The sequence below is a fragment of the Uloborus diversus genome, chromosome 2 (assembly GCF_026930045.1).
Source record: "Uloborus diversus isolate 005 chromosome 2, Udiv.v.3.1, whole genome shotgun sequence".
In the NCBI taxonomy this organism is placed as follows: Eukaryota; Metazoa; Arthropoda; class Arachnida; order Araneae; family Uloboridae; genus Uloborus; species Uloborus diversus.
Genome location: NC_072732.1, coordinates 31,690,354 through 31,716,691, shown reverse-complemented (window position 1 = coordinate 31,716,691; position 26,338 = coordinate 31,690,354). Strand labels below are relative to the sequence as shown.

Sequence of the window (26,338 nt, the reverse complement as noted above, 5' to 3'; positions counted from 1 at the left end):
GATTCTAATTGCTATCCAATCAATCTGTTCATACATTCCTTCTTTTAGAGAAATCACATTGAGGTAAGGCATTGTTAGAGCTGCCTATCATATCTTGTGAGTGCCATGTGGTCTGTCTTTACCTGGCCAACCCCATGATTCCTTGTTAGGAGAAGAAAAGCTAGGGAGTTGTTGGAGAAAAGTCTTATCCCTTGAAAATAGTTTTCCTATATAAGTCAAGACATAAATTATCTGAATTTTTGAGTTAGTCTCCGAGAAACAGCATTTGACTGAGGAAATGTGTTGAGTTTCATTATGTTTTTTTTTTTTTTTTTGAATGTCAAGGAAAATGACAAAACGACTAGAGCAGCGCTACTACATCAAATTTTGCTTGGAACTAAGTGACAGTCGAGTAGAAACCATTCGGAAGATGCAGACAGGTTTCAAAGACAAGTTCCTTGCACATTTCTTGCACTTGATTCAGACATTTTGGCAAAAAACCAGACTCTTGTAGTTCAAAAGGCTTCTTGCTCTTCTGATATGTCCCCCGGCAACTTCTTGCTGTTTGAACTCAAAAGAGGATTGAAAGGAGCGAGATTTCAAATGAGAGAGGACATTATGTTTGCAATGACAGCCGAGTTGTACTTCATTCCAAAACGGGCCTTCTTGGAGTGTTTCTAACAATAGCAGCACCACTGGGAGAATAAAGTTTCAGGGGTGAGGGTTGTTAGGTTTCCAATGCTCCAGGTTTGCCAGTTTTCTTTTCTTCGGCCAAAGGTTGGATACTTTTCTAACAGACCTTGTATATTGCTTCTAGTCTGTCTTGTAGATAATGTAATTATTTTTTTAAAAGCATCAAAATTAACATGTACCTTTTAACATAAAAAACGAAATCCTTCATCTGAAACATATATAATTCAGTTACAAGACCACTTTTGTATGATTTATATTAAAAAACCTGTATCATGGATAGCCTTTTTGAAAAACGCCACCATTTTGCATTAAAATTGTTTTTATGAGTGCCTCTGCATTTTAAATTCATTGTACAGTCATAAACAACATTCTTACCAAGTGGCATATTCTTATCACAATTTTTTTTTAAAGTTAGTTTTCCTTCACGTAGCCCCCCCCCCCCCCCACCACCACTATTTTTTTTTTCTATCTTGATTACCTTCCAGATTTTCACCTTGTTGAAGTTTTTATTTGATTTGAAATTTGTGACATATTGTATTCATATGAGTCTTAAAACATTTTATCAAAAAAGTTTTAAGTGTATTTAAATTCATATTCAAACTTTTCTTTTGCTTCCAATATTTCTTGCTTTTAATTCCAGCAAATTGTTTTGCATAGTGTAGTATACTGTTTCTCATTATCAAAAGAGGTCTAATCTAATATAATTCAAACCTATTAGGGTTAAACAAAGCACAATTTTTTCAGATGTAAGTGTGCAAGTGGCTGGGTCGGTGCTTTATGTACTCAGAAAGAAACACCTTGCTCTGCTGAAAATCACAAGTGCCATAGTGTATCATTGTGTGTTCCATTGAATGAGGGATATCGTTGCGATTGCCCACTTGGAAGGAGTGGAAAATATTGTGAAAAAAGTAAGTAGAATTATTTAACGAGTTAAATGAGTAGTTGTCAGATCTCAAATGAATTTTACGTAAACCTTATATGATAAGAAATAATACAATACCTTTGTGCTAAGGGGCCGATACAGGAGACGGGTCATGGGGGTCATGATCCACCCTAAATCGTTCACGCTATTATGAATCCTCTTTGCGTTCTAACACTTCTCTACTAATAATAAAGCTGAAAGTCTGTGCCTCTGGATGTCTGGATCTCTGTTATGCGCATAGCCCCTAGACCGTGTGACCAATTTTCATAAAATTTGGCCCAGAATTAGTAAGCTAAGCACCTCCAAGCGATTTTTCAAAAATTCGATTTTGTTCATTTTCTATTTCAATTTTAAGCGCATTTTGCCAAGCAAATTACCAAAACATGAGCAAGCAAATAATCATAACATGGATGAGCAAATTAACATAGCATACTGGCGAAAAATTCATCATCCATTATTTGTAAATATACAGGCAAACCGAGTGACCTTTTTAACTTTCTACTACGGGCAAAGCCGTGAGGGTAGCACTAGTTATGAATAAAATGTAAAACATTGTAGTAATCTTTTCAATTTGTTAAAAAATTTAAAAAGTAAACATTTGAAATACTACTTTTTTTCCGTTGCTTATGAATATAATTGTTCCGCATTTGCCCCTTTAAGTGCATTTCTCCTGGCCGATTTGGTACTTTTTATTGACATCCAACCTTTTTCAGAATTTTTTCGCACTCAAAACCTTGGGTTTGCTCGTAAGGAGGTCAATCGTCAGCATGACCCTTAATTGGCAGTCTGTATCCACCCCTGTTTGTGCTGAAAATTAATTGATAAAAGAAATGTAAATAAATCTTTGGAATTGCAAATTTTGGCAACTTGTGTTTCAGGGTGACAAGGAATACCTTTTGCTATGCTGAGGAAAGCGAGTTTATAGATTTAAAAAAATTTCTAGCAAAAGACTCTTTAATGTTTTTTCATCCTTTAGCTAACATCTAATGCATCGAAAAAAAGGGCTACTTCTAACGCCAAAACTTGTGTGTGCCATAATTTTGCAATTTTTGTAATTTCAATACATTAATGTTTTAATCATGTGAATTTCCATTGAATATTCAGTTTTATAAGAAATAAATAAATACTTTGGTGCAGAAAAATAAATACAAGGCATAGACCCACATCTTTCAACAAAACATCCAGCAAAATTTTTCCTTGCATTGAAGTTGGGCAAAAACTGTTCTCAACTGTCTTCCATATACTCACAATGTTTTGCATTGAAAAGGGGGTTCCTTGTAACACTGAAATACATGTCTGCCGTTTTTTTGCAAATGAGTGTATGTATAATTGTTATTAATTTTGCATTTATTTATCCTATTTTGTCTTTTCTTACTACTCTACAGTTAGCAATTTAAAACTTTGCTGAGTAAAAACCTATTCATTAAATTTTAAAAGTAAATGTTTTGATTTTTTGAGCAATCAGGATTGCTTATTGCTTTCATTTGACTGTTTTGATGTGCTATCAGTTTATTTTCCCACCACCACCCTCTGCAGCATCACTTTCGACCGGCTCCTCACGATGCTGCTCCTCTAGCGAAAGCCGTCTCGAGGTTGCGTCCATATCCTACACACACACGCATACACACACACACCTACACACACACACATATACATACACACCTACACACACATATTTACATATATACACCTACACACACAAACACATACACACACGCATACATACAGACACCTACACACACATGCATAAATACAGACACCTACACATACACACACACAAACACACATATGCACAACTACCCATACACACATGCCTACATACATACACACACACTCGTGATTGCGAAAAACATAATTTGAATTCAAAATGTCAAAATTCAAATTTTTTTTTTTTTTTTTGAGCAATCAGGATTGTTTATTGCTTTTACTTGACTGTTTTCATGTGCTATCATTTTATTTTCCCGCCAGCACCCTCTGCAGCATCACCGTCGACCGGCTCCTCACGTTGCTGCTCCTCTAGCGAAAACCGCCTCCTGGTTGCGTCAATATCCTACACTTACACGCATACATACACGCACGTACAAACACATTCGCACACACATACATACACCTACACATACACACACACGTATGCCTGCACACACACACATTCTCCCCCCCCCCCCACGCACACAAACACTCATACACACAACTACCCACACACTCATACCTGCACACAGACACAAACACACATGCCTACATACACACACACACTTGTGATTGCGAAAAGCATAATTTGAATTCCAGATGTCAAAATTCAAATTAATTTTTTTTTTTTTTTTGCACTGATGTTGATGTCTCAAAATTAAATTTAAATGCGAATTTGTGATATAGTACAAATACTTTGTAAATCGAAATGTACCTTGAAAAACAGGACTAAGAAAATCCAGATACAATGAAGCACCATTTATACGTTTTTGAAGGGACAGTATGAAAAAAACGTATAAAAGGTCTACGTTAATGTGTATTAGACTCTGCAGGGACCAATTTAAAAAACGTGTAATTGATAAAAACGTATAAAAGAGAAACGTGTAAACGGTGATTCACTGTATTTCTAAAAACCTGATCGTTTTTAGATTCCTTTTTAGATCAAAAGCAAGGAAGTTAAAAATAAACATTTGGGAAAGCCTAAAAATAAAATATAATACAACTTTTGTACTTGTGTGTGAATCATTCATTTTTGTGGTTGTGATTATTGTAAAGGGTCGTTTTCAAGGTAGCAGTTTTTATAAAGAGTTTTGTATTCACAATTAAGGCAGTGAGAAGCAAAGAGATGTAAGTGGACATTTTCAAGTTTTGAGTAAAGTGCGTTTCAAACTCTGGTCTGAAGTAGACTTTCATTGGAAAGATTTTCTAAATCATGCTGCATACCAGCACCTACTAGAGTTACTAGTACAATCTCTTGCCTCAAAACAGATAAGAGGTTTGTCTACCATTGGTTATCTCCCAACTTTGGCACTTTCATCCCTTGTCTTATCACTGCCTCAGTGCATATTTTACTACTTATTGCTTCTATTCTAAAATATTAACGTTAAGATTGCATTTTAATTTCTTGTAGGAATATTGCTTTGAGGGTTTTTTTTTTTTTTTTTTTTTTTTTTTGTGAATTTGGAATTTTCACATGTTCACCCTTCTAAAAAAATTCCCATATCGAGAATTCTGCCTTTCTTGCTCTTTCCAAGCAGTAGGGGTGTAAATGTAGTAGTTTTAAACTAGTTATCTTGTCATAGTGTTTTCCTGAGACTGAATTTAATAATTCCCAAGCATTTTTTAGAAAATAAACACTTCTACTTTTGAATCTAAGCTGAAATTTTGTTGCCTTTTTTTTTTTTGTAGTAAGTTAGATACTCACATGGTCTACTCCCATCATTGAAGTATTCACTTTCTTTACAGATATTTCAGTCAGCGATCCTCTGTTTGATGGTCACAGCTCATACCTTTCAACATACATGATGAACATACGCCATAGTATGGATGTTATTATGAGCTTCAAACCTCTTTCTGAGGAGGGATTGCTTTTTTACGCTGCTCAGCACCTGAATGAACTCAGTCGAGACTTCATATCTTTGTCCATTTCATCGGGATATGTGCAACTCAGGTTCAACCTTGGAATGGATCCTAGTGCTACTGTCATCCTTAGTTCTTTCCAAAAGGTAGAAAAAAGTAGGTAGTTACTTTGCTGCAATTTCCGTGTGATAGTCTTGGTACTAAACTTTTGGAAAATTTAGTTTGATACTTTAGTTATTAACAGATAAAAAAATATTTCAGTAAGAAGGCAAGAACAATGACATAGATCAGCGATGGTCAACCTAAATTAACTGCTGATCTACCTTCCAAGTTTTGGGCAAACACTAAGGTTGACTTTCGGGAGGGGGTAGAGGACCTGATCCTCCCTGAACAGAATAAAATCCCGTTCAAAAAGTTCCCATTTTCCTACTTTTAAAATCTGTTAGACATCCATATCATTTTATTTGTAAATCCATAGTAATTTTTGTGGACATTTTTCAAACACAAAAAGAATTTTTGAATGAAAGAAAAAAAATGTGACTTTTCCAACTTTTGCTTAAGAAGTTTTGTCTAATTTTTTCCCCAGAACATAAGGGTTATTAATGGTACTCTGACAAAAAACATGGTCCAGAATGTTGTCCCCATAGACTGAAAATGGGTTTGAGATCGGCGGATTGCCTACCGCTGAACTAGATTAAGTTAACAGTTAGTAGCCATGGTGGCCTGGTCGGTAATGCGTTAGACTCGTAACTGGAAAGTCATGGTTTGGATTCTAACCAGTTGAAAATCTTCCGTGTGTGCTAATTATGTCCATTGCACTTTAAATCTATTGTACTCATTAGGTCCTCCATTCCCCACTCCAAATCAATACCCTTGAGGGTGCTGGATGAAGAGTTGCTCTGCTTTTGGTCCGGATTAAATAATAAATTTAAAAAAAAAATCAGTTGTCTTCAAAGCGGCTAAACCACATGCAGTGGTAGGTACAAGGGACCTGGAGTGCAATGTAGTGTTAGCAGTTTAGTTTTGCCATATCTATGAAATGATGAAAGTTGAGGGAGTAAAACATTCCTAAATTTCTTCTGGATATTCCAAAACATTTAGCATTGTGTAACTAGATACTAAGCTGATAATTCCTTGCATTTTGAGAAATAAAACAGATTTTTTTTTTTTTTTTTGGTTTCAGACTTTAAATAAAGTTGAATCTCAGCATTCGAAATTTGTCAGGATCTCTACTACTACCTGGGTCATTAAAAAATAAATTAGGCAAGTTTTCCCACTAGGGACTGAAGATTTTATTTATTAAAACATTATACTAATTGGTTTATTTTCATACAGAGTTATTTAGCCGCACAAATAAGACAACTCAAACATCCTGAATACTTAAGACAGGTTGCTTTAGAAGTGATTAATAGCATTCCTACTGAGGCTGTTCTGATTTACACAGACGGCAGCAGAATTGAAGGGAACACTGGATTTGGAGTTGTTAAGTCTGGAGATGAAGAAATATCTCTTAAACGTAGAAACACTGATTACTGCTCCGTGTTTTGATCCGAATTGATCGCCATTGACATGACCCTGGATTATATTGCTGAGCAACGTTTCCCTAGAGAGACATGGATCCTATCAGACAGCCGCAGTTCAATCCAATTCTTGCAAAATTGGAGAATCATTGCAGATCAAAAGGGAATAAGAATTGTTAAAAAACTCAAGAGTCTGTCCAGTTCTTGTGACCTCCATTTACAATGGATTCCATCTTATGTGAATTTGAGATATAACGATATTTCGGACGGACTGGCGAAAGAGGGCTCTACTATGACTCAGAATACTGGGGATCCTCTGACGTACCTTGAACTATACCCCAGATGTAAGGCTACTATAAACAGCTCTTGGAGACGTCCTCCTGAGCATCCATGGTATTTTTGCGAGGGTCCTGGTGCTTCCCTTGGATTTGAGGGTGACAGGAGAGATCAAACTGCTTTGGCTCGCCTGAGCACAGGTCATCTAAAAACCCTCAGATTTTCCCATGGTAATAGGACTTTCCCAATTTGCACCAAATGTCATACTGAAGAGGCCACTGCACAACATCTGATTTTTTGTGTTGGTTTGGTACGCGAGGATCTACTGAAGAGACCTGCTTCTGTCTTGAAGTTGATTAAGGCGAACAACCTCATGGATCTGATCTGATTCAGAACAGAGAGATAAGCAAGAAGAAGAAGAAGAAGACTAATTGATTTTTCTACTGTTTTCTATAAATATTCCTATTGTGTATTCAAAGATTTAAATGGTAGTTGGATTAATTATGCATAGGTTTTTGTAAGGCAAAATAATCTCTTACATCTGGTAAGAAACAATCAGCAATTGGCTGTTAGGAAATTCATTGCACATCCTGTGCTATATATTGTGTTGAATCAATAACTTGGATTTACTCAAAAATTTAATCTAAACTTAGTAAAAAATGCAAATGCTACTAAAACTCTGCTGTGTTTTATTTAAAGTACCTAAACTTCTTTCTTTTTTATCACTCATTTGTTCTGATAGGTCTGTTTATTGTCTCTGTTGCAGATTCATGGCAAACAATAGAATTTGGCAGATATAGAAGAGCTGCCTACTTAAAGCTGGAAAATGATGAGGAAGTAACATCAATTTCTCCTCCTGGAATGGAGAGTTTAGACGTTAGCACTGATTTTTACCTTGGTATTTACTATTTTATAAGACATAGATTTTTGTTAATTTTCTGTCATTCGGAACATTTATGAAGAATGAAAATTAATACAGATCTACAAACTCTACAGTAAACTCCTAATTATCCATGGAATAGGGTGGCACAGTAACCCCAGAAAAGCAAAATTCTCAAAATATCTGAAAAAAGAAACTAATGTTTGCAAAAGCTTTAAAAAATAATTAACATTCTAATACATTAAAGCTATAGCTAAAAACAATACCTGCCTGTAAAAAATGTATGTGCCAGCTAAAAAAGGATTATTATTGCAAACATATTGAACACATACTCCAGCAAATCATAAAACTGATTAACTGAAACAAAGCAAGTTAGGTTACAACAAAAACGTGTAGGGGAGGAGAGGTTAATTTTTTAGAACAAGACCGGTCTGGTCTCTCATTTACAGTGGCTCCCAAAAGTGTTCGTACACCTATGACTTTCAATGAAATAAGCCCCAATGCGCTGGTTAGAATTAATATTTCGGAGTAGGTATTTAGTTATAAGATCTATGATCAATTTTGAACAAAACTACACGAAAATTTTTAATGAAACATTAAAACTTAATTTTTTAAAAACCAAAAATTGTCGGAAATTTTATCTCACAAAAGTCTTCGTACACTTTGAAAAAATGTCAAAAAATTAGTAAATAATCTAACTTTTTACAAAATTATTATTTAGTAGAACATCATGCAGTATCAACAACAGCTTTTAAGCGTCTGGGAATAGATTTCACTGTTTTTTCTTTCTTTTTTTTATGCAATTTCTGAATAAGTGTTCAGCCGCACTTTGAGTCTTACTGTTTCTAGTTCACTTTTTGTTTCAATGGTGTATTTTCGTAATCTAGCCACCAGATATCTCCAAATATGTTCCATTAAGTTTAAATCTGGCGATTGATGAGATATTTTTAAGTTTAAGGACAATTTTTGAGGAACCAAACGCAAACATGTATTTCTTATCATTACCATGATAGAAAACAAAGTTGTTTCTGATTACCAAATTTTGCGATAATCGTATAAAATTGTTTTTAAAATTTTTAAATGAACAGCATGATTCATTATTTCATCAAAAAATTCCTAGCTACCAAGTTCTGATACTGTTATGCACCCTCACACAAGAACACCTTCACCGTCCTGATTAACTGGTCCAACTAAGTACTTAAGATTGAATTCCTCTTTTTTTTTTTTTCTTCTGACAATTATACAACTATTTAAACCAAAATATTGAATTTATTTTCATCTATAAGTAAGACGTTGTTTCAAAACGTTTTTAGCTTATTTATCATTGGTTTTACGACGGAAAGCGTAAGCTTTTCTGTTTTTCGCACGAACAAGAAATTTTCTGCGAAAAGAGGTCCCCTTTAAGCCAGCTAATCAGGGAACTTGGCGAACAATTTTAAGTGAAAATTAAACGTAAAATGTTTCATTCAATTCTGCAGAAACTTTTTCAGCACTCAAATGTGTATTTTGCATAATTATTTTAACTGTAAACCTCCGATCAAGCTTTGTTAACTTTACCAGTTGACCTTTTCTTACCTTGTTTGCGATCTTATTCTTGTCTTTAAAGCATTTTGTCAAGCACTTCACTATAAAATTGTATAAATTAACTAATTTAGAGACATTTCAAATCAATTTATGGCTACTGTGAAGGAAAAATAATCAAATTTCGAACCATGTTTGTTGTTTTCTACGCATACCTGCCATTTTAAAATAATGAGCAGAATATTAGGGAGTAAATAAACAAAAAATTAAAGGCAAATGACTTTACAGTGTCATTACAATGCAAAAATAACAAAAAAACCACAAATGATAATTTTAATCATGAATTTATTCGAAACTATTTCAGTGTACTATGACTTTTGTGGCGTATTTTTTCTGTCTCTTCGTTTTTTGACAAATTTCAAAAATAAAATCTGGCAATATTTTGAAGAAAAAAAAAACTACTGGGTTTTATTCAGAATGAAATAGGAATGGTGTGAAAAAAAATTGGATTCCATATTCAAACTCAGTTTTGCATTATTTTGGTTTTACTACACAATTTCAAGGTGTACGAACACTTTTGGGAGCCACTGTATGTGGGTTAGTGGTGTAGATCTAAAAATCAGGCAGTCAGGTTTTGGTGACCTTGGAAGGTCACCAATATCAGTGGAAGGGAGGGGGAAGAAAAAAAAGGAATGTCTGAAAATAGATTTTGTACTTGTTAAGTTGTTAAAATGGGTGCATTTATCTACATACAGTTAATCCTTACCTTCTTTTTTTGAATGTGTGGAAAACCTCAAGTAATCCATACCAATGATGATTGGAATTTACTGCATGGCAAAAATTTAAACGACTACATTCCTATTTCCTAAACTAATACAGAAGAGACAGTTCCACATATGTTCGTTGCTTATGTCAATCAATTAGTTTCATGTATCTTTCTTTTTCCAATTAATTTAGGTGGAGTTCCTGATTTGTCTGCACTTCCCAAGGAAGCTGTTGAAACTGTGCCTAGTTACTTCAAAGGTTGCATTCGGCTGCTGTCTGTAAACTCTCACTTAATAGAGCTCAATTCTCATGGTGAGCACTAATTTACAATTGACTTTAATGTTCCTAAAATTCAGGGAATAAAGTGCAAATATATGCGAAAAAGTGTCATTTTTAAAAGTTTTTCCACCCTGCTTTTTGACAAAAAGAAAAAAAAAAAAGAAAAAAAACAGGTGATATTTTGCCTATTTTCAAAAAAAGAAAACAACGGAATGGGTTTTTTCAGTTAAATTGCGAGCTTTCGCTTGCAGTACTACTGGCCATGTTGGTAGCTCAGTCGGTAGAGCATTCCGCTTGAATGGAACAAGGATCGAATCTGTGTTCGAGTGGTCTGCTTTTTTTTATACCAAAAGATTTTTGAAGAAAGCACTTTGCATATTAAACCTTAGGCGATAAAAATGCAGCTGGATTGCTCTTTGCTTTTTTAAAACCAAGTACTTTGTGTATAATATTTACACACAAACTTCATATGCCCATTAATCACACAGAACTGAAAAATATGCATTTTTATGTCATTATCTCAATTAGTTTGTTCATTGTTAGAGCTAAAAAATATGCATTTTTAAATTATCTCAGTTAGTTTGTTCATTATTGAGTCCTGCAATTTTCTACTTGCTGAATATGTTGATTTTTACATCAGGTGTTTTTACAGCAGGGATATAAGTTTAAAGTGTGCATGTTTTGCACGATTCAGCTAGTTTCTCTCTCTCTCTTTTGATATTTTTTGTAACCGAACAATTATTCTTTAGATGCTGTTAGTGGTCGAAACCTTGAAGATTGTGATGGTACTTCTTGTGGTTATAATAGCTGTAAAAACCATGGTGAATGCATTCCAAAAGAAGATGGTTTCTTCTGTCAGTGCCAAGAGGTAAATAATTTAAGCCTCGTAATTTAAAGGTAGATATGTAAAACCTTCTTTATTCTATAATACTTTAAATAATAAAAATGTTGCTTGAAAGAATGCCTATTCCTATTCTCCTTTTTTTTCATGTAAATTTTATTTGTTTGTTAAAAATATGCAAAGATAAAAAAAAATTAATATATAAATTAAACAGTCCAATTTTTTTACAAACAAAACTTTTCTTTTTCATCTTCACGTATTTTTTTTCTAAGCTCTTAATTTCTTTCAAATTTAGAGAAATTTTTCTAGTGCTTTTGTAAATTTTCCAGTTTTCTTAATTAAAACGCATGATGCTGATTAGAATGAGTAATAATCTTTTTGTGAAACAATTTCTTTTTTATTTAAGTAATTGCTTTACTATTGTAATCTTACTGATCATGTTATCAATAGATTAATAGTTTATATGTTCTTACATCTTCATTTTTAATTGAATTTTCAACTTGTAAAATAATTTATGAATGCTTGTAAATATTCATATTTATTTTTGAGATTAAACCTTGAAAATAATTATAAAATCAAGTATTAGGTCAATGTGTAAGTTAAATGAATTTCATTTTGTCCTGAATAGCATGTAATAAGTGGATGTCTTTTCCCAGTTGTATGTTCAAAAAATGTTTTAGGGCTTCAGAGGTCAGACTTGTGAAGTTCCTGCTCAATGTTGGCAACATGGCTGTTTGCATGGATCCTCTTGTGTTCCTCATGGGAATACTGGATATAAATGCCTGTGCTCAATTGGTTGGCAAGGAGATCATTGTGAAACTGGTAATTAAAAACTTCTTGTACTATTAAAATACCTTTTCCCAATCAACTTTACATTTGTATATATGTTAGATAAAAATTATTTTTTCAGTTTCTTCCAAGCATTATGATATACATCTTTTGATCAACCTGTGTGTTTTTTTTTTTTTTTTCCATGTACAAATTAATTTATTTTTCATTGAATGAACTTCCAAAAAGTTATCAAAAATTAAATATTTCCATCCTTGTTAACAAAGCATAAACAAGGCAGTAGTTTCCAAGTGTAACTTTTGTAAGTACTTCTTAATAACTGGTCAATACAGAAGCAGGGGAACAACAGTTTCGTTAAATTTGATTTTAAAAAAATAATAAATTCAAGAAGTTAATATTTAAATATACTTTTTGAATCTCAATTATAATCATTTAAAATACAAATTATTTAATTACTATAGCTTTTCAAGGTTGTTTGACTTGTTTGAGTTTGAAATTGTGCTTTATTTTTAATTAGATGTTTTTGGTTTTAGGTGTCAATGTGTCCAGTGCCCTTTTCTCTGGTGCAAGCTACTTACTCTACCAAGATATGTCTTACAGACACTCGGATCTAACTAAGACAAGCATTTCATTCAATTATTCCTCAAATGAAAGCTCAGGATTATTGATGTGGAATGGAAAAGTAATCATACTTAATCTTACTGTTTACATTTGTGTGTTATTTAAAGTTTTTCATGAACTTAAATTTGATTTGTCACATGTAATCTTCACCATCCTAATCGCTAAGAACCAGAAACTTTTGGCCAAAATGTATATCAATAGTTGAATAATTGAGTTACTGCTCTATTTAATAAAATTATTTCCATTTAAATACTATAAAACTTTCTGTACTGGGTTTAACTTTAATTGTTTGTTTGAAATTTATAGTAGACCTTCGTTTTACACAGAGGTTACCTTCCATGAAAATGCCCCACAAATCAAAAGCACTTAAATTAACCCTTAAAAGTGGTGGGAAATAGGGGTTGGATTCCATACATTAAAAAAAACTTCATTCTTGAGATAGATAAGGTCCCCATTGAAGATCAATAGCCCTGTTAAAGCTCTCTAACTATCGGGTAAGCTGTCCGATCCTACAGCCTTATTCAGCAATTTCCTACAACCTTGGTAATAATTTTTCTCATTTCAAGATTATCCTGAGGTTTGAATAGCTTAAAACAATGACCTCTTGCACTAGCGCAGCCAGAAATACCTTCTTAGGAGGGGGGTGATGAAAAATACCTTCTTTAGAAACATGTGCAGATTTTCCAGTCAGAGGGGTACCAAATTTTGCCAGGGAGTGGGCATCACTTTGGCTTGATCGGGTCCTGGATATTATGAAAAATTCAATTTTATTTTTTTAGTTGCAGATATTTGATACCATTGATGAATGATATCACCTTTTAACTTTAATACTTCTTGCAGAGTTAGTGAAAGAACTAACATTTCATCTACTTTCTGTGAATAACTGATGAAGAGACTTCTTTAAAATAACTAAAATTTATTAACACGTGAGAAAAAGAAAACATAATTGTATAAACTTAACTGAAGCTAAAGGTAAAAAAAGATTAATTAAATATGACTAGCAAGTTAGTTAAGCTCATCCTAATACGGCTCGCTAATCTATTACTACGATCAGCCAAGCATCGTCGGCAATCCGCCGAGCAATACGAGCTCCACCCTAGCTACCTTTTACAGGACAGACATCACCGAACGAGTCTTAAAAAAGAGAGAGAGAATCTCAACTCCGTTCGCTATTAAATAGCCTGTCCTCATCAGTATTCACATCAATGCCCTCACGTCCACGCAACCAATGAGGATGCACCAAGTGGCAGAGACGCCTCCCTGCTAAGCCAATGGCGGGAGTCCGTTACGTCACGCGTCCGATCCGATCACTCACTTCCGATTCACTCGAATCGTTGGTCCGAACGAGCATCAGTTGATTATCGTGAAGTTCAGTTACCTGGGCAAAAGTAAGTGTAGAGATGTTTGTAGAAATTCTCTTTCTAACATAGACTAATAATAAGAATAGACCGAGCTATGGCAACCCTTCTGCTGCTCATAAACCAAACCATGTGACTGGTGGATATCCTAGCAACAGCGGGCGTTGATCGTAGCAGACGATCAACAATAAATAAAATAAATTGAATTGATGGAACACGGAAGAATGATCTTTTATGAAATCCTATTTGTAAATTTGTTATTCTAAGTTGTAAAAATTTTGTTAATATAGTGAGTTTTTCATTTAGATAGTACTGTGCATTTTCTTTATTCAATTTCAATAACTCTCTAAGCAATTAAAGATGCAAGGGCCTAAAAAGAATCGGCAAACGGTAAGATTTTTACCTACAATTTCAATTTAAGATACCGATTAGTACATTTTTGCCTTGACGCAAAACGTTTACGCCATTTCGTTCACGCCAACGCTGACAGCTCCAAATAAAATAAAAGTTACCGAAAACTGATCAAAAACTATTACTAATGTCAAAATAATGCATAACTAAAAGAAAAACAGTTCAATCTCTGCACCTGGAAGTTTTTTTTAATGAAAACACATTGTCTTAAAATACATGTCGAGTGCCAAACTATAGATAATGCTGCCATCTAGCAACCATGCTGCCAAAATCTTCGCCAAGCCCTTCCACTAGTCACATGATACATCTATGAACCAATTTTCTTCATCAGCAAGAATGAGAAAGCTCGGTCTACTCTTATTATTAGTCTATGATTTCTAACAATTGTCTAACTATTGATAAGATATTCCCCAAATTAAGAGCATTTTTGATTGGCAGAGTCCGGCGCCTTTTTTGACTCTGGCGCCCTCGTGCTCCGCAAGACCTCACACATAGGGACGGCACGGCCCTGGCACTAACTTAAATCTACTGCTGTGATACTAGTTAAAATATTCATAAGTGTTTAATACTTGCTCAAGTAAAAAATAGTTTTAAAGGTTTATATACGTTGAAATGCCATTTAAAATGAAAGAATAATAATAAATTAAATATATGGTTTAGAATTGAATAAATGCCTCTGTGCTTGAAAATTGAAAGTAAATAAAGCAAAGTAAATAGGCACACGTTTGTAGGAAACAACAGATATGTGTTTTGGGGTTACTAGGAGCAGTGAATTCATGGATGCAGAAACATCCAACATTTATTGGATGTACTTACTTCTTGTGCATTGAATAAGTGCTTCCTTGTAATCCTGAAGCATATATACACAGTTTGATAAAAATAATGTATACTTTAATTGGAAATCTGTATTCTTTCAAAGTTATTTTACTTGTTCTTCAATTTCTACAATCCCTACAACTTGAACATTATTAGCAAAAATATTGATGTTCCAAAAATATTTTCATAAATGTTATTCATAAATACAATGAACAATTTTTCAAAGAAATTAATTGAACATACAAGAACTTTTTTCCAGTTGTATTAAAATTTCGTTCATTTTTTATTTGTATATTTCTGTAAGTAAATTTTTTAAAACTTTCAGATATATTCTGAAGACGGTGATTATCTTGGAATAGGATTGACTAATAATCATTTGCATGTAGTTTGGAATTTAGGATGGCTATCCAGAAATGAGATCATTTCCCATACTCTTCAGCCAGATAGTTCAGCTTGGCATCAAGTTCGCATAGAGAGGTATTATTTTTTCTCTGTATTTTTCCTCATTCTTGTTTACTGTTACTGTTACATTAACATTATCAAAATAGTCGTAACGTGAATATGTGAGTCATTCTCATTCTACATGCAGATTTCATGTCAGTTTTTCTGTAGCTTTGATAAACGTTGTAAAAGTTAAGTGTTTTAGCTGAAAAAATGAAGATTTAAGCAATTCACTTTAGCTGTTAAAAAAAAGGAAGCTTGTTTGAAGTTGATTGCTTAATTAAAACTACAGTAATACTACAGTACTGAGCAACCAATTTATTATAATAGCAGACACTTTTATACGTACTCATCTTGCTTAATGAGCACCCCTCATTGCGGACAGTCTCTTTTATTCCCATCTCTTCTCTATGGTTAAACCATTAAAAGTCCCTTTATTAAAACAGACACTCACTTAACCAGACTCGTACACAACTTTTCTTGCAAAAAGGATCTTTCTCCTTTCAATAAATAAGCCATCGACTGACAATTTGAACAAAATGTCTAGTTTCTAGTTGAAAAAAAATTGATTCATTGAAAGAACTAGATCATGGTTTACTTCCAACACAGGTTGTTCAACACAAAGGGAGACAACCAGAAGACAACTGGTTCAGTAAAACCTGTAAAGTTGACCACCCTTGTAAGTTGATCACCTGTCTAAGTTGACTGCAATTTTCAGACACAGAATCAAATCTTATCATATAATTCAACCTCTATAAGTTGACCACCTGCTTATGTTGACTGTTTGGTACTTCCTCCAAAAAATGTTACCTCATAAAAAGTTTAATTTTTAAATTGTTTTTTATGGCAACAGTTTTGATAAGTGTTGTGTTCTTTCTTCTTGCAAAAGTGTTGTTGCATCTAATGAAGTAGTGGCTTCAAGCGTTGTTTATTTTGAAGTAGTGGCTTCATATGTATTATTAGAAGTTTATTAGGAGTAGTGGCTCCGACTAATAAAGTGTGTTGATTTAACTTTTATACAGTCCACATTGTGTTTTGTTATTATGTTCATTTCGAACCAGAACGTAACATTGACCACTAAAGTAGTGCACCACAAGTGGTCAACTTACACAGGTTTCACTGTACCACCCTTCCGCCACACCATACCATAAAAATTTAGCTACCCCATTGCGAAAATACACTACTGTTTCAGAATCTGACAGGACATTAATTTTTTGCGCTCAGGTTTAGATGTTTGAAAAATATCTTGCTAGAAATATATTTTTAAAATGCATTGCATACTTTTCCTAAATGTCTGTCACACAAAAGCATCCTCTTTGTATTTCTCAAAAACCTTGTTTCTATAGAGTTTAATTTGAACTTCAACTTTTTATGTTCAGGAATAATAAAGTCTTGAAATTAACTGTTGATGAAGAAACATATTCTAGTACGGTTACTGGATCATTTTATGAACTCAACACAGATGGAAATTACTACTTTGGTAAGACATTTCTTCTTTCTTTTTTTAGTTTGTGAAAACATTTTTTAAAGTGGAGTAGAAAAATAAAGTGATGAACTGATATAATGCAGTGATTTCTCACTTCATAGGTAGCTCATATGGAGTGTGGGTAGTAGGCGCAACTACCCCCTTACCTACAGAAGTAAAGGAGCCTTGCTCCTTCACTTTCTTGTGTTCAAAATAAGCAATCCATTGAAAAATGATAATGTTGATTGATTCATAAGTTTAAAAATCGAAGAATTGACTGATCAAATGCATGCTTTATATTTTTATTTTTATTTAAAAAAATTTTAATGGAACTTTGGATTCGAAGGAAGGGGTCTACGGAAGCCATTTGTCCCGATCTTTGAATTAGTGTCCCATATTTTTTAGAATAGTTCATTTTATCAATAATGACATTAAAATCAACTAATAGAGCCCATTTTTTTTAAAAAAAAGAAAAGTCGGCTATAATTGCACGCCCTCCTAACCTCCCCTTTCCCGTGTCTCCTCCCCCCCCCTTTTTTTTCTTTTTTTGGAACCAGCTGCCTATGTCTCACTCTTTACAGCCGCTACAATGCATCTTAATCATTTGCTTGACAATTATTGGTGTAAGAAAATAACTATACAGTGAACTTCTGATTAACCACCGGCAGCTTATCTGCACTTTTCAGAATTTTTTTTTTAAGTAAGTATTTTTTAGCAATGGTTAATGAAATGTAGATAAATACACACATTTCAACTATACAAGTGCAAAATATATTTATAAACATTCCTATTTCTTTCTTCCTCCACTCTTTGAATGACGCCAAACCTTCCATGGTCACCGAAACCAATTCAAGTGAGTATGGCAAAATGATTGCTCTTTTCGCAGTTAAACTCAAGTTTTATTCTGTAAAAGTGTTTTGCTATGCATTTTACAAGTCCTTGATCTGCTCAGTTAGGGATGTCAAAAGATACGGTCTTTTCCGCATCTTCTATGTCAAACGTTTTGCCTACTCGCTAGTAATTCAGGCCGTGAGCTTCAATGCAGAAGAATGAGAAGTTCTTTTTCCTCTTAGTATTATAGCTCAATGCCAAAACCTGACTAGTTGAAACTTGATTTTTAAATTTGCACTACTTACTGCTTTAGATCTACGCTACTTACTGAACTGATTTTTAGATCTATATTTTTTGCGCTCATAAACGAGTTACTGGACTAGTCTTATTCGAAAAAATTCCCCTCCGCTATGCATTTGCAACATATCCAGGCTTATGTGTCTAATCCGTTTGCAATAAGAAGTGATCTTTTTTTAGTTTCTACATAAATTTTTTGCATGCCCTGTTGTTTTAGCTATAGTTTAAATGTATGCGAGTGTAATTGATCTTGTTAAGCTGTTACATACAATAGTAACGTTTTTTACCTGTTTTGCGGATTATCCGCAAAGTAGCTTATCCGTGGTTGCTGTGCCACCCTGTTCCACTGACAATTAAGAATTTACTGTATGTCTTTTTAGCACAGGACCTCTTTCTTATGCGTCATTAAAAAAACTGTGAAAATAAATTAAAATATATCGTTTTATTTACGACTTTAATTAGGGAAATTATCAAGTAGATTTTGTGTTTTAAAATTTTTGTTCATATGTTAGAGCATAATATATTTTGGATGAGTCTGTTCTTATGTACATTTTATTCCTTTCAGGAAGCTTTCCTATTGGTTTACACATTGAGGAGGAAACCTTAGGGTACTTTTCATCTCCATTCATTGGGTGTATAAGAGACATTTTTATATCGAATAAAAATGTTAATATAATGGACATAAAGGAAGGAAAAAATCTTGAACCTTGTTCAAAAATGTGAAAATTCAATGTTCGTGAATTCTTTCAATTTAAAAACGTAGTTATTGTGTAACATTTTTAAACTTGAAATTCAGCCTGCAGAATTTTAAAAATTCTATCATAAAATACACTTTTTCAATTTTCTATATCAAAATTAGCTGTGCTAAAATTAAATAGTATATCATGTTTGGATGTAGTATATTTTATGTAAAGTATAATGCGGTTATTGTTTAAAATTTAAATCATGTTGGTGTTTATTCCACGGTCATCTATTCTACATGATGATTGCACATATTTTAAGTGCATGTTTTTAACTGTGTAACTGGGAAAAAATGATGCACTATGAGTACAATGCTAAATAAAATTAAATGCAGCTGATTACTTTTATTCAATATACGATTCAATGACTGCCGTGGGAAGACAAAGGGCAGTAACTGCAAATTTTCATTTTTCTCTTTTTTGTCGTTTATTGTATTTTAGCTTTTTTGTACAAGCTTGCATATTTGGTTTCTGCTGAAAATAAAGCACTGGGGGAAAAAAGTCAAATTCCAATATGTCTATTTTTTGTGCAAAATCCAAAACTCATTTCTGCAGATACTATCCTTTACCTTCCCACAGCAAAATATCTTTTGTGATCTTCATTCAGCAGCCTCTTTGATAGTTTAGCTATTTGAAGTGATAATTTTATTTTAAAGTGCTCGAAATAATGTGTCTTTAATTATTTATGCTCATCAATAAGTGAAAAAATATTAGCAATTTAAATATAGGAGTACAATAAAACTATAGGAGGTGCTGTAATCTCTGGCAAATGGCTATTGAAGTAGGAAAAACCATAAACCTGCTTTTAAGCTGAGTGGACGGCAGTATTTTTTTTTTTTTTTTTTTTGTATTTATGAGGTTTTTCTTTTTTATTCTTTTCAGGGTCCGTACGGGTCATGGAAATCCTGGAAAGTCATGGAAAAAAATTAACAGAATTTCAGACTTGGAAAAGTCATGGAAAATTGAAATTTTCATTGAAAGTCATGGAAATTTATTTCAAGTCATGGAAAAATGTCTTAGACAAAGAGATAGGAACAGTAGCTAAAGGAACATTAGAAATCTTGAGTGATTTAACAGTATAGCATATAAATGCTATTAAAAGTGGAAAATTGAACGATCCAAAAATTAAATCTGAATTTTGAAATCTCATTGCATCCACTTCTGTCGCAGCCGCTTGCCATTTTTTGCGATGTGATTTTAATGCCTGGACATCACTTATTTTGAATTTTCTGTTATTTTCAACACTTCTTATGTTTCATATTCTGTAGTAGCAAAATGTCACGTTCTTAGTTTTGCCACGCCCACTCAAAAAAAAAAAAAACATTGCATGCAAGTTCGATGCCAGCACTCGTAAGGACTTAATTAGTAAATTTATCAGAATTTATCTTAATTTATTGAATGTTTTAGAAAATAAAGATCTTAAGTCAGGCGATAGAATACAGAAAAAGAGGAATTCTAATGCTCTAAAACAGTAGTGCCCAATATACAGCACGCAAAACTAATCCATGCGACCCACTGCTACGTTCATTGTCGGGAATTAAACATGTTCTAGAATTTCTGAACCTCTTAATTTATATGCATTTGAAAATATGCAAATTTGTAAACAAAACAAATATGCTTTTGAATCAGAAGATTGATTCAATACTGAATGGTTTTTTCAAAAAAGATCTGATTTAGAAACATAAAGAACTAAACTATGTGGCTTTACTTTAAAGAACCAAAATACTGTCAAGTTACATAGATGATTAAAGGCACTGTTGACACTAAAAGGTAACTTTTGAAGCAAATTTATTGAAACTTAGTGATGTCTCATTCAACTTTTGTCCCATTCAATATCATTCTGCCTGTTTTTTTAAAAAATATTTGACATTTAAGCATCATCATATTCATTTCACTGCATTTTTACTTTACTTTAATTTATATGATGAAGACAAATAAGAATAGTTTAGTTTTTTAAGTGTGCACTTATATATTTTTTTCATTATGAGTTAGTGCCTCAATGAGGCTGTGGCATTCATATAGACGTTTTGCTAATGCTCATTTCCAAATATTACCAAGTTTGAGATTAAATATTGCTATTCTCTTCGTGTAACGAGGTCATGAAAATTTTCATGACCTCGAATTGAAGTCGTGAAAAAGTCTTGGAAAAAGTCATGGAATTTTTTCATCCAAATAGAGTACGAACCCTGTCTTTTGAAATTACATTAACATCACAAACTGTGTGACTGAAGCCTACATTTTACCTCAAAGGAGGAATGGAATGCTTTGACTAATTTCTTAAAACACCCCCAAGGTGGCATATTCAAGCTCTAGAACAAAGGATGGCATTGCATGTTTATCATTTTCAACTGTGAGATAAAAATATACTTAAATTCAATTATTTATTGTGATATACAAAATATGGTGTAATCATACTTTTACTTTTGTTCTGTGTGAAAGATAGGCGCCTCAGGTTTTACAAGCTGGAATATGTAAAAGAAAGTTGAAGTACTAGTAAGTTTATCTATTTGGGGTTATTTACTTTTGCTTTGTGTAGTAAGTTTTTTTTATTTATTTGGGAAATTTATTCCAGTGCTTCGTTTTTCTGCCTAAAGTATAACTGAAGTCATAAAATTTATTGCATTTAAAGAAGTTGCCCTCATAGTATTAATCACAACATTCATCTTGTAATGTTATATAAAGGAATTTTTTACAGCATTTTTTAAAAATGAAGTTTTTAAAAATGTGAAAGAGATGTACAATTTTAGAAAGATATGATTCCTTTTTGTTGTTTCCAAATGCTTTTAATAATAATCAATTTTTAAAGTTTAACGAATCAAATTACATTAAAATAGTGTTGTTAGGTATTACAAATCTTAAATTATCATGTAAAAGATTCGATTTATTTGCAAATTGATTTTTTAAATTTTTTGAACAATTTTTGGCCTTGTAATAAGGCCTATTTTAGAGATCATTTTTCTATGGGAAAAATGATTTTGTGTATCACGCAAAGTGTACCTTTTTTTTTTTTCTTATTGAATTCCAAATTGATCATGCATTTATTTTTCTGTCATTTTATTTTTAATGCTGAACCAAATGTTAAAATGAAGGTAGAGTAACTATTTGTTTAATGTAAAACACAAAAGATGAATAAACTGCCATTTTCCATGACTTATGTTTGAATTGACTCAATGTGCTAAATGACTATCATAGATACACAATGTGACCAAAAGTATTGGGATTCTTTCAAAAATTCATATTTTAAAGGGTTTCTCAAGAAATAAAAGACCCATTGATTCTTTTTGAATTGAAAGTTAAATCACCCATGCATTTAGGGGACCAGCAACAAATCGAGGGAAACAAAAATGTTTTTGATTATCGTTCATCGTAAATAGCTGAGAATAAACTGTAAATTTCTGAAATTAGTTACCTTACTATGTGCAATTATTTTACGTACTTTCAAGAAAATCACTGATATTCATGAAGATATAAGCATTTCCTTCAGAACTACTAAATTTATTTGAAGGGTTTTGGCTCATAACACAAAGTTTTACATCAAAGCTTACCAAACTTTCAGAAAATTTGACAGCACACAAGAGAAGTATAATATTAAAATGTTGAATTTTTCTCTGTACATGCACAAAAGATCGCAATATATAGTTTTTATATTCGAAATCCCAACTATATTTTCCAACTCATAATAAAATTTCAGGTCAATATCTTCAAAATTCAAAAAGTTATCAGGGTTCTAATAAGCTGGATTTGAATAGCTCTTGGGCAGACTACGAATCGTGAGGGATCGTTCGCAAATAATCTGCAATATTGTAAATAACCATCATACCAGACTTCAAATGCATTTTAAGTGCGTTATACTGTCTGACCACGGATTGTACGGAAAGACAAACATCCGTTTTACAGCCGGAAATGGACGAATGTATTATTTTTTACCGATGTCAGCTTTTGCAGAAGCAGAGTCTCATTCAAATGAGCGGAATACGCGAATCAAATTTCTACTTTTCCCTCTCATTCACATAGATTCGTCTTATCTGGACGTTTGAAAATTCCATGCAATCTGTGGTTGGACAGTACTTGTCCTTTTTTCACCTTTTAGTTTTCAAAAATTCAATTTGTGCTCTTAACGATCGAGGACATGAGAAAAACTGGGAACCTGTCTTTATTATTATTCTTTCGAAAATCTAATAAGAATAACTAGCTGTCCCGTGTGAAACATTTGTGCTTGACCACAGAAATTCAAAAATCTATTTTTTTTTTTTTTTTAAAGTTAAGTTTTCGAATAATAGCTGAAACCAGACTAGTTTGCTTGTTTTTTGGAGAATTCAGTTGAGGAAAATTAGTCATTAAAAGCTACCTTTTCTGACTCGTGGAAAGATTTATCTCATGATCTTTGTGTTATTAGCACAACACTCTTGTCAACTGAGTTAATGGGCATCCAACTTTGGATGCAATGCACTAAAACTATGCATTATGAAATAACAAAATAAATTTAAATAAATGCCTCTATTTTGTTAAAATATTTTTTAAAAGTTATACTGAAATTTAAATTAAAATAAATGTTTTCTTTCCTGATTTTAACAACAACAGAACTAGTTCAGAACCCTGCAATGAGTTTAGATTACATATTCATGAAAATTTGGATCAGAATCCTGCTGAAGAAAATAAGGCAGAAAAACTCGCTATCTTCCCATTATTATTATTGCGCTTTAACCAACTGAACCGACATTCACTTTGGGATGTTATACATTACAGCAATGGTACTTTTTACAAAAAGCAAAATAAATGCTATTTTTTGGAAAAAATAGCGACATTGTAAAATGTCTTTATTTTTCACGAAGAGTGGTGAAAAATATCTTTAAAATGATGCTTTATGTATGAAGTTTGAGAAATATACAGCATTGTCACAAAAACACTTTTGAGAAACCTAATAAGAATAATAATTTTATCTGTTGCACAAAAATTAACGATTTTTATTGTTTTCCTGTGTTGATGATCTGATTTAAACTGTGATCACACCTTTAATTTGAGAAGGTCTATTTGATGAGAAAAAATGAAAGCATAGACTGAAGAAATTGCTAAATTCAGAAGTTCGTCTCTTGTACATATTGAGAGAAGATTTAATCAAATGTGTAATACAGATTCTTGAGAAGCAAGGGCGCCCATATAGGGGGCCTCAAGCGCCCCCCCTCCCCCCGTAGAAATGGGAACTTCCTTGCTTTTAGTGCTTTTTTCTTTGTAAAAATGTATAAAAATTTCTTTTCCAGCCATTAATGAATAAGTTATTAAAAATGTCAAATTTTAATATCTCTAATCTGTACTGCAATCGGTTTCCATGGGGAAAATATTTGGCTAAACCACGGGGGAAATTTTTGAGCCCCCCTTAAAATTTTGCATGGCGCCCTTGTTGAGAAGTGTATACTGAAAATAAAAATCGCAATACTAAGCGACTTGGCAGAAATTGACTAGTCAAAAGGAATTTTTTTTCACTGTAATATTGCTATTGAACTTCACCTGCTAAGTATTTAAAGTAATTTAATTGCTGAAATTAAATGACGATTTTTTTTTTCTAGAAGCTTCAGAATAAAAACATTTTTGATTCTTTTCAGGTTCAAACAAAAAAAATAACTCTTGTCTCAAAATGTATTTTTAAAAAAATCAATTCCTGCACGCTAAGATATCCTATTCTTAACAGTATCATGTGGCGCCATCTATTGACTTTCATGTACATACTAAAATTTTTATCGTTTTACAATTACGTAAATCGCCAAGATGAAGAGACTTCCGTCGTTGCATCACAGGCGGGGCTCCTGACGAAATTCTGCGCGGGTGAGTCGTCCGCCAATCATAATACGGCAAACGTTGGTGACATCATGCACAGTCATCTTCACGTCACCACCATACAAGGAACTCTGCAACGAGGAGGGCGTTGGCCGAAGCCGAGTAGAAACGATCGTGGAAACTCGGATGTTTCCAAGTGCTGACGAAGAAATACGGCAGAAACGTCATACTTCAACACCTTATTTTTTGTTGCAGCTCTTCAGACGTGCAGAAAGACAAAAAGTGCTCCGGTCTGCCGGTTCCAGGCATTGTTTGAGAGTGGTCTGGTGTAATGTAGCATTGAAGATTCCTTTTTTAACAGTTCTCGGTTATCACTTTAGTTTTTGAAGAAAAAGTGGAACTTGATGATTTTCGTTAGAAAATAAATCAAAATGTGAATACTTCAGCTGAACCCATAGTTTTTACACATTTTTAATCTCTCCTGCAGGGGTGCCCCCCCCCTAAATCAAGAGCCCCCCAAAAAGTAAAAAATACCCATCAAAACAACCCTCCTAAAAATTTCAATATGCGCAGTCTGAACTGTGCCATGACCCCTCCCCCCCTAGGGGGGCACCCCTGCCTCCTGTTTTGTTTGTTAGGGATTTTTTTTTGAGCAACCACGATTGCTTATTGTTCTCATTTGACAGTCCTTGACGTTGGGATTATTTTTCAGCTTGGACCAGCAGCACCACCGCCCACCGGGGCGGCGGCGGCACGGCTGCTCTGGTCCTGAGCACTGTCCCCCGGAATCCACTTCTGCTGGGTGGTGACGTCCATGTCCTTCACACGCATGCTCATACACACTCGCCAACACGTGAGCGCCTTTACACACATACACAGACCTACGTGCACACACTTAAGCCTGCACACACACAACTATACACACATAACCACCCAGGAGGAGGGACATGCTTGAGGGGGGGGAGCCATTTCTAGAAACAATAACTCTAATGAGTAGAGTCTTGTCGCAACTCGTGATTGCGAAAAACATAATTTGAATTCAAAGTTTCAGAATTCAAATTAGAGTTGATTAGAGGAAGAGGGTCACATTTTTTTTCTCTTTTTTTTTTTTTTAATTTGAATAATATTAGAACAGAACTGGCGTACTCGGTTGAAAGCTCCAGAACTTATTAAACCTACCTACTAATCCTACCCCACCTAATTTACCTATAACGTCATCAGAGATTGCTTAAAATTTCACGCTTAGAAAATTTCGCGGGAAAGCCCCTAAAATTTCGAAAATCTGAGTCTGCAAGTAGTCTCCCCCCCCCCTTCACTTTATTCTCTCGTTATCACCTTAAAGCGTTCACTATCAAGATTTTTTTAAGCAGATCATCAAAGTGAAAAAAGGAAGCTCCTAACTACCCCATTTCCTTAACACCACCAAAGCTGGCCTAATGTTGCATTTTTAAATCTTCCGATTTCTAGGCGGGACCCCCAAACCCCTAACGTTGTCATAGGCCACCTGAGGCCTTGGTGGCCTCACCGATAAGGCATCAAACTCGTGACCGGAGGGTCCCGAATTCGATCCTAGCC

General features: G+C 33.6%; 1 protein-coding gene across 1 annotated transcript in view; it reads left to right on the top strand.

Moving 5' to 3' along the window:
• The window catches only part of LOC129235168 (protein eyes shut homolog), a 62,367-nt gene extending 43,159 nt beyond the window's left edge, over window positions 1–19,208 (top strand). The window contains exons 16-25 of the mRNA XM_054868857.1: window positions 1,417–1,580; window positions 5,027–5,296; window positions 7,703–7,834; window positions 10,295–10,414; window positions 11,131–11,249; window positions 11,903–12,044; window positions 12,545–12,693; window positions 15,543–15,694; window positions 17,038–17,138; window positions 18,817–19,208. Coding sequence (XP_054724832.1) covers window positions 1,417–1,580; window positions 5,027–5,296; window positions 7,703–7,834; window positions 10,295–10,414; window positions 11,131–11,249; window positions 11,903–12,044; window positions 12,545–12,693; window positions 15,543–15,694; window positions 17,038–17,138; window positions 18,817–18,974 — 1,507 coding nt within the window. The 3' untranslated portion in view covers window positions 18,975–19,208. The remainder of the gene's footprint in view (window positions 1–1,416; window positions 1,581–5,026; window positions 5,297–7,702; window positions 7,835–10,294; window positions 10,415–11,130; window positions 11,250–11,902; window positions 12,045–12,544; window positions 12,694–15,542; window positions 15,695–17,037; window positions 17,139–18,816) is intronic.
• Window positions 19,209–26,338: the final 7,130 nt, after the last annotated feature.